Below are 13,769 nucleotides of genomic sequence, written 5' to 3'. Positions count from 1 at the left end.
ATATATAAGTTACGGTCTGTTATTTCGATGTCAGCTGACAGAGGGGATCAGCTGATTGAATGTATAAAGAGATGCACCGAACACAATAAAGCCAGTATTTAACAGCAGTTCAAGCGTGTTAGATCTTATTTTCTTTTTTTGACATTTTGCTTCACCAATGCTTAACTGGTACCAAAAGCCGGGACTTTAAATACCAGAGTAATATTTGCTTTAAAGAAGAATTTTTTTATTATAGTTTTCTCAGCTTTCAAATTTTTTTTCTATTCTCTCATTTTTTTTTTCAATAATGGCTGCCAACAGTATCATCAGACAAGAGGTCATGAACCTTAAATCAAAATGGGGTCCAGAACCCACCTCCCATGGAGGTGATTCCTCCACCCTCGGAGCCAGGCGTAAAGAATGACCAGATCTGTAGAACGTTGAATAATGCCTCTAAGCCTGGAAAAAAGTGTCACCTGTATGTGGGAAATGAAACCATTTGGGAGAAGATTAAGCGGCTAAGGTGTGATGAACGCATAGGTATGGACAGGACATTCGCCCGATGCTGGTGGAAACCGTTCGAGAAGACGAACACCAGAAAGAAGTGATTGTCGCGTATTATCAGGGCAAAACAAATCATCGTGGAATCTCGGAGACCCTGCAAGTGTTAAAGAGAAGATACTTTTGATGGTGGATGAAATAGACAATTACATAAGTTGTAGGAAACTGGGAAATTTGTCAACGCACAAAGTATGACAGACATCCACCAAAAGGCAGACTAGAAGAAACACCTACCGCATATGCACCGCTCAATGATTAACAGGTCGACACTTTCACGTGGAGAGGATTTAAATCGATAACCATAATTGATCTCTTCAGTAAGGCAGCAATGGCGCACCAGGTTCAGGAAAAGTCGTCAAAAGCAGTGCTGGCAGCTCTGCGAATGTGGTTTCAGTTTGACGAAGTTCCGGAGCACATCTCTTCAGATTCCGGCAGAGAATTCGACAATGCCATGATTCAAACTGAAATGAAGGACCTTGACGTAATATGCATATATGACCTTATATGCATACATATGACCTTGACGTAACATCTCAACACACCAGGGCACCCCAAGAGTAGAGGAGGCATAGACCAGCTTCATGGCACATTGAGTGACCATCTTCGACTATATCAGGTTGACCAGGGGACTGGAACCGGACTTGGCAATGCCTAAGGTGATTGTGCCATACAATCATTCCGTACATACAGTTACGGGGTTTTCATCATTTGAGATCCTCTTTGGGCTTCGGCTTGCAGGGTGGATCCATTAGCACTGTTTTAGATTCATAATGTAGACCATGTAAAACAGTGCTAACCTTAAGCCTACAAATCAATCACACCAACAAATGATGTGGTATGCCATTTCATCCTCTCTGTTACAGGATCTGCACAGAGGTAATCCTGTAAGTTTTAGTTTGAACATATTTTTATTGGTGTGATAACTGTGATTCCGCTGACTCCATTTATAGATGAAAAGTTCCTTTTGATGCATCATAATGCAAGCCCACATGTTACTAGAATTGTCACAGAATATTTAATGCTCACAAAATTAAAATATAAGTTCTTCTACCCCTGACTGGGTGAATTAGGGCTCTTTTTTGTGGAAGAGGAGATAATACCTCTATTAGGAGATTATCCTCTAGCTGAAAACCTAACAAAAATTAAGAATTGTCATTATATCATTATAATTATAATTTATAATATTGTCATTTGAAGAATCATCATTTAAAAAAAATCTTTCGATAACTTTTTTTTAAAAAAGTTTTATCTATAAAAATTATTCATTTATGGTAGATTTTGTTTAAATATTCCATAAAGAAACTAATTCTAACAAGAACTTAATACTTCTCTTATTATGATATTATATTTAAAAGAATTACAGGGAAACATTAGAGTAACATTTTTTTTTCTATTGAGTGTAATATACAGCTGAATAATTATCAATTGCACCAAATGAACATAATTGATGCTGCACAAAAAGAGACCACAGGAAGATGTATTTTTTTTAGCAATGATCACAGGAAATGTGTAGACAAAATTAAGTAGATTTTCATTAATATGATAGCTAAAGAGATTCATAAAGAGGAGATAAGGACGTAGTGAGAGTCTTTGATTATGACAGAATTAGTAACAGGATTTGAAAACCCTGTTACAACTAGATTAAATAAAAATCTACCTTTGAAGTGTAACTAAATTACTCACAATAATTCCAGACATTCTCTCTTCAGCAGATAGTGAGGCAGCTGAAGTCCACAGAGATATGAAGCAAACGATTAATATTAACGGATACATCTTACCACTCAGATTTTCTTCAGGCAAAATGGGTATTTCATGAGGAGGATAAGGAAATTCTTGAGCAGTCCACTGTAATAATAAAAAAAAAATATGATTACAACCTACTTAGGATATAAGATCATTAAGAATTTTTGCAAGATGGATTATTATTTTGTTGCTGCTGAATTCTGCCTTGTTCCTTTAAATATTGATTATATATCTAAAAATAAAAACATTTACCAGCTATTGAAACAGTTTTTTATCTTTAACATACTGAATTATAAACTACATTTGTTGGGGCCAGAGCCTGGTTGTGCTAGGAATACCCTTGCACTATGCCCAGATTATGCTGTATTTCACGGATGTATATATCAAATATATATATCAGAAAATGATGTGATATCAGCTGGATCTGGAAAACACCAGAATTATTCACTATCTAGCTTTTAATCGTTCTTTAAATGTGTTTAATTTTTCCATTATTTCAATTCTAAAAATTTTCTTTCTTTTTTCCAACAAGCATAAAACAAAATTAAAGTCAGAAGTATAAAAATTATATACAAATTCCAAATATAGTAAACAAATATATACATACATAAAATCTGACAGGGTCGTCCACATTTACAACATATTAATATTCAAAAAAACATTCTAACACATGCATGCAAAAATTAAAATAAGATTAAATAAATATATTAAGGTAAAAGTAATAAATATAAAATTTATAATTATTAAAAGATACCAAATATAAGAAAAAGAAACGATAAATATAAAAAGTAATAAATATATGTATTAAAATAAAATGAAGAGTATGTAGTTCAATGGTTCCCTACCGAGGTTTCATAGAACACTGGGGTTATGCTGAATAATTTTGGAATGGGCCATTCATAGTCAACTCAACACAGTTTTGAATCTTATCATCTCAGATTTTCATTAATTTTGCATAGATTTTGTGTAGGCGTCATAGCCTTTCTTAGATTTTGCCGAAAATATGGCATTGGACACTCTCTTTATAACAAATGAAAATGTAGGGGTTACCCCATTTACCTATTTCTACCAAAAGGGTTCCGCCATTTTTAATCTAGTACTAAAGGGTTCTACTGCCAAAAAAAGGTTAGGAACCACTGATATAGTTAACCATAACTTCTAAAGAAAACAAAATACTTACATTAACTTCACCAGAACCAATTTCTTTGAGGAAAGCATCATCCAGTGAAGTCTTAAGCCCAAAAAAACCACTATAAATGTAGGTTTCTAAAAACAATTGCTTTAAATCATTACTTGTCGAAAACTTTCACAAAAAAGATAAATAAAATTAAACAAAACAACAACTTTAAATTAACTAGAAAGTAATAGTAATGAAGGATTTTACAGCTATTTATTCATAAAAAGAGTTATGTTTTTTTTTTGTTTTAGGGTACAATAATATTTTGTATATGGCCTGTAGAATTGCTGTACTCACCATGGTCGGAATAGGAATGAAAAGATTATATATATTTTATTATTTTTAGGTTGGCTCTACGGACCTTATAGATCTTTGGCTGCTCAAACCAGCCCTCTACATGTCAGTCTGACATGGGCTACTGCTTTCCAGTTTGTATCTTTGCTAATTCATTCTATACATCTGGTTTTTGGCCTCCCACATGGTCTCTTGCTAACTATAGTGGCATTCATGTGTAGAGGCATCCTGATGGATTGCTTTGAGCTACATGTCCAGCCCATATTAACCTCCTTGCCTTCACATCACGAGATATTGACTGACCAGTCTCTGCAAGCTGTTCACTGTTAGTTCTTCTCTGTATGTTCTATGTGTATACAAGGCTCTGATTCCAGATCACTCCTGTGAATGTACGGAGGACTTTCCTTTCAAGCCTCTCGATTCTACTTTCTAGGGTAACTCCCATCAGTGTCCACCAGGGACCTCACTCCTGCTATTTGCCAAAAGCTTATCAGTGGTTTTTGTTTTTATTCTCTCCATTAGCCTATTTCATCCTTTAAGAAAGTTGTTCAGTTCCCCAGTAAACCTTTCGAGCTCCTATACCACTTTTCAAAGATATTGTGCCATGGCTGTCCTGATTTTAATCCATTTCAGTGCATTAGCATGTGACTCCAGCATAGTGAACTTTGGCAGAGGTGGAATGATTTCATATATATCTATAAAGATTGTGTTAAGTCTGGCTTTTTAGAAGGAGGTTTTCATACCATTGAGTCCAGGAAATAATTTCTTGATATCAACATCAAACCTTTGGTTTTGCCAAGTTTTATGATTTTGATTATAATGTAATGATGTTTCCAATTACTAAGTAAACATGATAAAATTTTAATTACTTATATAATATAAAAATATTATAATAAATTTGCAATTATATTGGAATAAATTTTTGGTTCTGTGCTCATCATAATTTTGAAATCAATAATAATTATAACATTTTAATATTAATGGTTCAATTAATTTCATTTAATTCAGCACATGAAAAACCAGTAATGAATGAGGCAGCTGACACTCATCTTGGTACAAAGCTAAGTTTATTAACTTAAACAGGTGTCAACACCTCACATTCCAAATATTGGAATCCAAATATTCTCTCTGATTAAGAAACCTATAATTATAACAATATCAAAAGTAAATAATTGTTTCTAATATTTAAGTTTTAACCTAGAGAATGAATTCATTTAATCTTATTTTCACAAGAAGAATTTCTTTTTTGTGCTTATATATTTCTATTGATGACAATGAACATACCTATTGATTTTTTATTAATTTAGTCTTTTGACTAGATGTTCATTTATTTATATTTTTTTCATATGCATTATATTCCTAAAGTACCGAGTCTCAGACTCTATCTATTTAAGATAATCTACCGAGCCATTATCCCAGAAGGAAGAAAGTGAAACCTACCGAGGCTGTAATGGAAGGTCCAAGTCAAGAGACAGTATCTGGGTTGTTAAGTGACATCTAATTGCTCTTAACTGATTCTATTTTCTTTTCTGGTCTTTCTTTTTGTTTATAGGTGGGTTCTGATATTTATAAATATATTAAAATAATGTCATGAAATTATTTTAAGTTTTATAAATGAATATATTTAAAAATCATTTTAAGAATATTTTTAATAGGAAAACATTTATAATAATGCATAAATTACATCCTAAAGGAATTCAGGTAAGTGTCTAGAACTATTAGGTTCTTCTAAAACTAGTAGTGGTTGTCTACACAACATATAGACAGACTAGTCTTATTCCAAGGATGGTTAGTCCTGTGTTTCAAGTAATTCTGTGTTTTGGGGCCAACTTACAACTAAACATACTATAGCTACACATGTTCAAAATAAAGTATAATATAATTTAAATGTCAACATACTTCCTGCTTCTAAAGGTCCTCCTAGTTTTTCTACTTCAGGGAACAACGAATCAGTCGGTACATAATTATTCATCCATCTGATTGTGTAACTGAAGTTCGGTGGAGGTTTGGTAATATTATCAGGACTATTAAATATGATTCCAAAACACTGTACATGTTGATTTTCACTCAAGAGAAACCATTGTTCAACATCAGATGTTGTATGGAACGGCACTAAAGTAACTAAAAATGAATAAAGTAATATTAAGAATAATAATTAAATCATTAATTTTATAATAGCACAAACATAAAAAATAAATAGAGAAATCTTTGATATAGTGGAACCTCAGTACAATAAATCTCAAGAGGTTTTGAAAAAATTGAAGAGGTATTATATCGAGGGATTTGTTTAATTAAGGTTTGTTAGATCAAGGTTTGGATAGCTAACAAATATTTATAAGAGGTTCACAAACTTATTTATTTGTGTTTATAAAATGAATTGTATGGAATTCAACTTCGTTAAAATGATTAATAATTTTGGTTTGAGAAATAACGTATATATATATATATATATAAATATATATATTCCAAAAATTGAAAACTAATAAACTTAATATATTGTAAAATATTATACAATACTTAAAGAATGAAATCACATTTAAAATATTTATATAAATCTAAGTAATAGTCTTTCTACCCTCAATGCTTAATGTACACTATTTCTATTTATAAGCCATCACTATTAGACAACAAAATTATAAACAATACTTATTGAGCTAAGTTACAATAAATGAAACTGAAACACGACTGGGAATGGGCATAATCATACATAGTGGTGTTGAGGAGAGCTAAATGCCTATTTGAATTCTAATTTATAAGTCCATCCTCATTGGGCAGAATCCATCTGGTCCCATTATAAGCACTATCATTATTACCCTATATTAAAAAACAGGTATCTGCATTTGTTTGATAATCATAAAATCATTGTTTAAATTATCGTAAATTAATAAATAAAAAAAAAGTAATAATGATAGAAGGATGTCAAAAGTTACCACCTACCATTGTTTTTGATACTGAGTTTTGACATAATTCTATTAGTGAATTCATTTTGTGGAGTATAAGCTAAATTAAGATTTGGTAAATCATTCAAAAAATGTTCTTTTCCCGATGGAGCAGGTCTAAATTCACTTTGTATCATAGATGGAAGGTCTCCATGATCCTGAGACTCTTTAGTAAAAATAATAGCAAGTAAAATTATATTTGGCCAAATAATACTCAATAGTGTACTGAAATATTTTCTTTTTGATATACACCAACTTTTGTATATAAGCGCACAAAACATTATGTAAACCAATATTTTTCAAGAGAAGTAAAAATATCTGTAATAAAAAAAAAAAAATAATATTATACATATAAATTATTTAACAGATTATTAGTAAATAAATATTTGTGCTGATAAGCACCAATAGGTAGAACATAAAGAACCATGCAATATAAGTAAAATACAGAAGCTTGGAAGTATAAAACTAGTTTATATAAGCAATTAATATTTTGAAAATGATTATCTTTTTGATAATTTTAACAATGTACATATTAAATTATGTACAGATAGGCCACTCATCATTGCAACAAAAAAATAAATAAATTTCGATCTACAATCTTAATATAATTATGCTCAACTAAACCCTGAGGGGGTCAGTGGTCAGTTACCTTTATTTTTTTAAATTATTCATTACTAGAAAACACAATCACAAAAATATACATTTCATATGAAACAAAATTTTCCTAATCAAAAGCTTCATAAAGTGGAACTCTTAATTAGAAGCCATCACAGAATTCCAGACCAAGATGACCCTGGTTGGACTAATAGTGGTCAACAGACAACATCTCTGTCCATCTCCTCTCTTTCTTAATAATAATTGCATCAAATTCAACTAATCCTATTGCCTTCTCAACAGAAAAGAAATAACTGACTTTGCAATGGTTTTTTGAAATCTAACAGTGTGCATATCCTGGCTACCCCAGCACGCTAGAATCTCTCTCAGGGAGATCATAATCTTTAGCACTACCTCAATTTAGTGAAAATTTAATTTTGCCATGTGTCCTAGTCTTTCATCGATATTTAACCACTGAACTGACTGACACTTGTTGTCATATACAATCTACCTTTCATCACACATGATTATCCTTTCGAGAAAAGCCTCATTTTTTCCTAGTAAGCAGTGAAATGCATGTCTCCTGATGCTTCACCTTCTGCCACTTATTAAGTTCAAGAGGTACCCATAGAACTATTTTTTTTACTTTACCAATGGTCTTTAAGTGTCAAGAAACTTTCAATATACGTGTATTAAATGTGCCACTAGTCCTATAACTGTTTGGTAAGGATTTTCTTCCAGAATAAGCTCAAGTTCATCATCATCAATTGTTGGTGGAGTTCTTCCTCTGGGTAAGTTATCCAAATCTTGTCACTAGCCAACAATTTTTCAAACAGCAAATGGTCCGTTTGTTATAATACCCTTCCCCAAACTCTGTGGTAATGTTTCTTGCAGCTTAGGCTGCCTAGTGTTCCAAGTTGAAATTAAAAAAAAAAATACTAAAAAGATTGTGTGTTTCCAGTCAATTTGATAGCACACTAAACAATGTACAATCAATTGGAATAATAGTAATATTATTATTAAAAAAATGTATAGGATTAATAACAGCTTATTATAATCTGTAAATATAAACGTAGTAAAACAGCAAAAGTCTACTAATCCCACTTTGAATTTCTGAAATAATAAAAACAGACATTTCATAGGAAATGACCCAATATCATATTGAAGTAAATAAAAAATTAACAACTTTTCCAACAATGAGAGGATCATTTTTTTCATTAAAAAAATATGCTTTAGAATAAAGACATCTCCTAAATTATCTAAAAAAGTTATGTAACAAATCCTTCAAGGATATAAGAGATGCTTGAATTTTACTAATGGGGTTTTAATTGATAAGAATACAATTGAGAAATATAATATTTGACTAAAAACAATATTAAATTTATTGAAACACAAAATGAATAAGGTAATTTAAAAGAAACAAATATTGTCCTTGGATACTAATAATTGGTTGAATGAGTGCTACCAGCAGACAATAAAGACAAGTCTGCACAATCATTTACAACCACCAAAATAATTAAATCATAAAGCATATGGTTAATGATATGAACTTGATGTGTTATTACAACAACAACATATACATAATAACATGTGCAAGTAGAGTCGATATTGGAGAGTTTCAAGAAGAAAATACTAAGGGTGTGAAAAAATAAGAAGGGCCACAAATAATCTCCTTTCCTTTAAAGAGCTTACCTGAGGTGGAGAAGAGGTATTTCCAAAAATGAAAACAGGGACTAGTACTAGCTTGGGTTGTGGTCAAAATATCAACCCAATGTGGTAAAGAATTCAAGCTAGCAACCATTTGTAAGCCCCTAGTAGTTATATTTGGCCCGAAGTAGAGATCATGGGCACATTAAAAGGTATGTGGCTTCAATCTTATGATACTAAAATAATATAACTAATCTCTTGTTTAGACTTTCACAAGGGAAGGAGGATACAAAGTGGAAGAGAAGAGTAATGATCATCAAAAAAATTGTTGAATATTAAACACAACTCAATTTTAGTCTTTTAAAATTAGAGTGCTACCAATGGGTAGTTCAATACATGCCTGTAACACTCCATATTAACTGAGATAAAATTTACTAAATGTATTATAATGTACAGTTGTAAATAGCAATAAATTAATGAATAAAATAAAAAATAAGTTTTCAAAAAATTGAAAAGAAAACAAAGTATGATACAGAAATGCAAGATATAAAACAATTTTACACTCAGGCTAATGGCAGGTAACCATTTGCTATAAGTGTAAACATAAAAAAAATATCAATTGAGTAAAGTAAATTGAATGGGTTGTGATTGAGTGAAATGAGAATTATAATTCCTGGTCCTCTTGAATTCAAAGCATTCTCCCTAGCCCTAAAAAAAGTTTTTGTTTTTGTTTTCACATGGATCAGTTCCAAAGGCAGGAGTTTCTTTCTCTACTGAGGTCACTGTATTCACTGTGCCAAAGCTAGTAGGATTGTCAATAAGTAACTACAGTCTATGGTCCAATCTAAAGAATACATCAAATACAGAATGAAATCATTTTTTTTTTCAGTTTTGACACTATTCAAGCAAAGTAAGGACATATATATACTGTTACCCAGTTAATAAGATGAGCTTAAGATCAATTACACTAGTATGATTGGAGAGGACGGTCAGGGGGTATGGTCAGCAAAGAAACAACATAAATAAAAAAAAAATTTATTTATCCCGACGTTTCGACCTCATTTTCAGGTCTACATCAGGACTATAAAAAATATAATGTAATCAATCTACTACTGTCTTTGTCCATAGTTATTAATTAAGTAATTTATATTTTCATTCCATTATTATGTATATTTACAAATTTTTAGTCTATTATTTATTTTATTTTACATATTTGTATTTATTTATTTTTATTACTATTATTTTATATATATATATAGTTTTATCTATTTTATTTTTATTTATATAATATTCATTTTTTTTTTCTCTCTGAATGATGGTTGTTGTCTTTTTGTTTTTATCGTCCTGATGAAGACCTGAGAGTCAGGTTGAAACGTCAGCGCATAAATAAATATTTTTTTGTTTCTTTATGTTGTTTCTTTGCTGACCGCACCCCCTCTCCCCCTCCCCGACCATCTTCTCCAATCAGTAAGCTATGGTAAACTATCTACACCTCATATCCTAGAATGTACTTTTTACCATTAGCACACTTGTGCCCAAAACAAATAAACTATATACCTACCATAGCTGTAAAAATGAAATTCCCAAGATTTCAAACAAAACCATTGTTGGAATTTATTTTAATAAATTACTTAACAACATATACTAGGCCTAATGAAAAAAAAATGGGGTTTAAACATTTAAGAAAACATTAGCACTGCAAAAGAAATATGTAGGTTTACCTTATTTATTGGTGATAAATGACTAATAGAGTTACATCATATTATGTATTTAGACATTTAACAATTTTTTTTTTGTAATTCAAGGAATGGTAGAAATTAATTTGTAGTTGATATGTAGGTATCTGGTAAATTCAAATCATTACTAAAAACCAGAACATTCAGTAATAAGTTTAATACATAATCTGAAGGTTCAGTAATCACAAAAATAACTAAAATATTGTTTAGACATTTATACACATACAAATAAACTAGAGCTAAATGGAACTGTAGAAAAAATAATAGTTTAATAACTATACTGGCCTATAATTCATTTCATAATGGAAATGATTGACTTGAATAATCAAAAACAACATAACCTGCATACATTGTTATCAACAGTATTTTGTTTCCAAAACAAATACGTTCGTGTAAGATACACTCAGTCCTGAACAGTTCAGCCTCAATAATGTGTAATATCAGGTCAGTTCCAACAACCACTTTTACTGTCCGAAACTGTACAGAGCATGTGCAGTACGTGTTTTTCCCTCCCGAGCCTGTACTGCGCATGTAACGTACAGTTTTGGATAGTCAGAAGTGGTTGTTGGAACAAACCTACTAATTGACAAAAACTGAATAAGAAGTCTCTTCAGTATACTTTATTACTTGAGGAAATAGAAGATAACTGATAGCTATTCAAAATTTTAAAAATGAAATAAAACTAATACCGAAAACCTTATTAGAACTTCCTGATGAGTTTGTTTTCAAAACAACTGCTAATTATACGTGTTTCAGTCCAACAGTGTCTTATAAAGTGTAATTTGGACATATGCTAAACATTCAATTTTTAATGCTAAATCCTTTGCCATCCTTACCGCATTAACTGTGGCGTTGGGGTTTATCTTAAAATACATTATTGGAGGTAATTCAAGGTGAGCACATTGTTCAAAGCCTTTAATGGTTTAATAAATTCTGAAATGGTTGTCAAATCCTCATCTTATATTACAATATGTATGTTTAACATGTTATTCAGGTTTATGTGATGTATGAATAGGTACTCTTTGTCAATCTTAGTAGTAACTGGCAGATAAAAAATGGATATTAATGCAATATTCTAAGATCAAATGAAAGAGAATAAACTCCTAACAGTTTTTTTTATAGTGTAAGTTGGACAGGTAACGTTAAGCATTTAATTTTTAATGCTAGATCCCTAATCATCCTTACAATATTACAAAGAAGTAGTGTTATGTGGGAGTTAACATTACAAGTAAGTTATTGTAGGAAACGGTGAACACAAAATTCTCAAATACCACTAAGCATAAATGTTTTAGCCGGATATTGTTGTCAAACACAATTAAGTTAATCAGGCTCATAAGAAATCATAGTTGTTACATTCTCAAATCCTCCGATATGAATAGGCATAGTGGTGAATGGAAGGTGCGATATTATAAAATTATATACATTTATTCGTGTTGTACAGTGGTAACTCTGTCACACAAAGCTAAGAGATTCTGTAGGGGTTTTTGTTGTAGTTGAAAGATTTAAAAGATGTAATGATGAGATCGATTTTGCATTGTAGATATGGAAGAAAATGATTTTATGGCGGATCTACATGTTGGTCACTCGCCGCGAATCGGATACTTGTACAAATGCTCGGTAAACAGAGGAACCGTCCGAGCGGACTATCGCTAGTGTTTTTCAGAAGGTGCCACTACACGCTTGCCAAGCCTAAGTTTGGTGCCGATCCGTTGAGAGTCGGTTTTTGGACACAGACCAAAGGGAGTTCGTGAGAGCTCTTGTATAGCACTTCCACTATTGTTCTTTGTTTAGTTGCAACTTGTTATAATAAGCTTTATGTTTATTTTGTGATAATATAATCCCAGTGCAATGACTGAAACCACTTATAGTTCGCCATGCTTCCCTCTCTGAAAAACACTAGCATGTGGATGGTTCCTTTGTTTAAGGAGTATTTGTACAAGTTATGGATTCGCGGCAATGGCCAACATGTAGATAAAATAGTAATTCGGCTATTGGGTGACCTTTTACATTCTAACATTTTCATTCTCCATTACTAGAGCAAGATCAGATATGCCTTGACAGGATTATTTTTACTTACCTTGATGGCTGAAAACTCAACAAAATAGTAAACCCAACACTGGTTAATGACAACCAGACAATCATCACTGACACCTACAACAGATAGGAAGAAGCTAGTGTTGACAAATTGTCTACAACTATCAGGAGACTTGGCTCAAGGACAGTTATTTGTATTCCTTTGGAGACAACAAAAAAGACTATCACCATAACCTGACATGCACTAGTTGCAGAGATATCTATATCTAAGAAAAGGCTCAAAGGATAGTATAGCCAGTATTTAAATCAGCCTGTTATAACCCTACTTTGACTGACACCATACAAGGTTTGTGAGCCTTTTCCTGTTCTTTAATCTTTGTGAGAAAAAGTGGCGTAAAACTTGAAATGCCAAATTTAAATCTCTAAAGGGGTATATGGTGTAAATATTTTAGTTAATTAATAAAACTATTCATGTCATATAGAAGAGATCTATATCCTATAGCTATAGGAGAGAGGTATATCATATATTGTGTTAACTTCTGAAGAGATTTCTCACTCTTCATTAGCCTAGGCTGGGTAGAGATGAATAGGTTCTCTGGTTCAGGGGGTAGCCAGCGTCTTACACTGATGACCACCCCTACTACAGGGAACACAAAAAAGAGAATGCCTACTACCAGATAAATATAAAATTTAAAAAAGTCGGATAAAAATCAGAGATCCAGAACAAACTTATGTACACTACTAAAGACTGAAAGGAAACCTCAAACTCAGGAGTGGATCTTGGGCACAGCTTTCCTTGAATGTAGACAACACTGATGATTGAAATATATATATATATATTGTAATATGCTCTTTTTGAGTAAATAGTATATTTTTGATGTATATATAAAGGGTTTTGATATGTTTTATTTTATGTATCATTATAATATTCATTTGTTTTGTTTATCCAAAAAGCAAGCTAACCAAGTTTCATTGTTTATAATAACTTCGTGATACAAAAAACCAAGATGGCGGTATGTTGAACCAAGGCCATGTTGAGCAGATTCAAATATCATAAAAAACTAT

General features: G+C 31.7%; 1 protein-coding gene across 1 annotated transcript in view; it reads right to left on the bottom strand.

Annotated features, from left to right (window-relative positions):
- Positions 1-11,161, bottom strand: part of LOC106679644 (phospholipid-transporting ATPase ABCA3) — a gene marked incomplete at its 5' end in the record, with an annotated part of 59,876 nt that extends 48,715 nt beyond the window's left edge. Inside the window, 5 exon segments of the mRNA XM_014418906.3 lie at positions 2,224-2,385; positions 3,464-3,549; positions 5,654-5,875; positions 6,692-7,011; positions 10,956-11,161. Of these exon segments, the coding sequence (XP_014274392.1) occupies positions 2,224-2,385; positions 3,464-3,549; positions 5,654-5,875; positions 6,692-6,974 (753 nt within the window).
- Between the last annotated feature and the right edge of the window lie 2,608 nt (positions 11,162-13,769).

This window comes from Halyomorpha halys, unplaced genomic scaffold (assembly GCF_000696795.3).
Source record: "Halyomorpha halys isolate HHAL.00 unplaced genomic scaffold, Hhal_1.1 Scaffold213.1, whole genome shotgun sequence".
NCBI classification, from domain to species: domain Eukaryota; kingdom Metazoa; phylum Arthropoda; class Insecta; order Hemiptera; family Pentatomidae; genus Halyomorpha; species Halyomorpha halys.
This window is presented reverse-complemented; position numbering and strand designations above follow the sequence as displayed.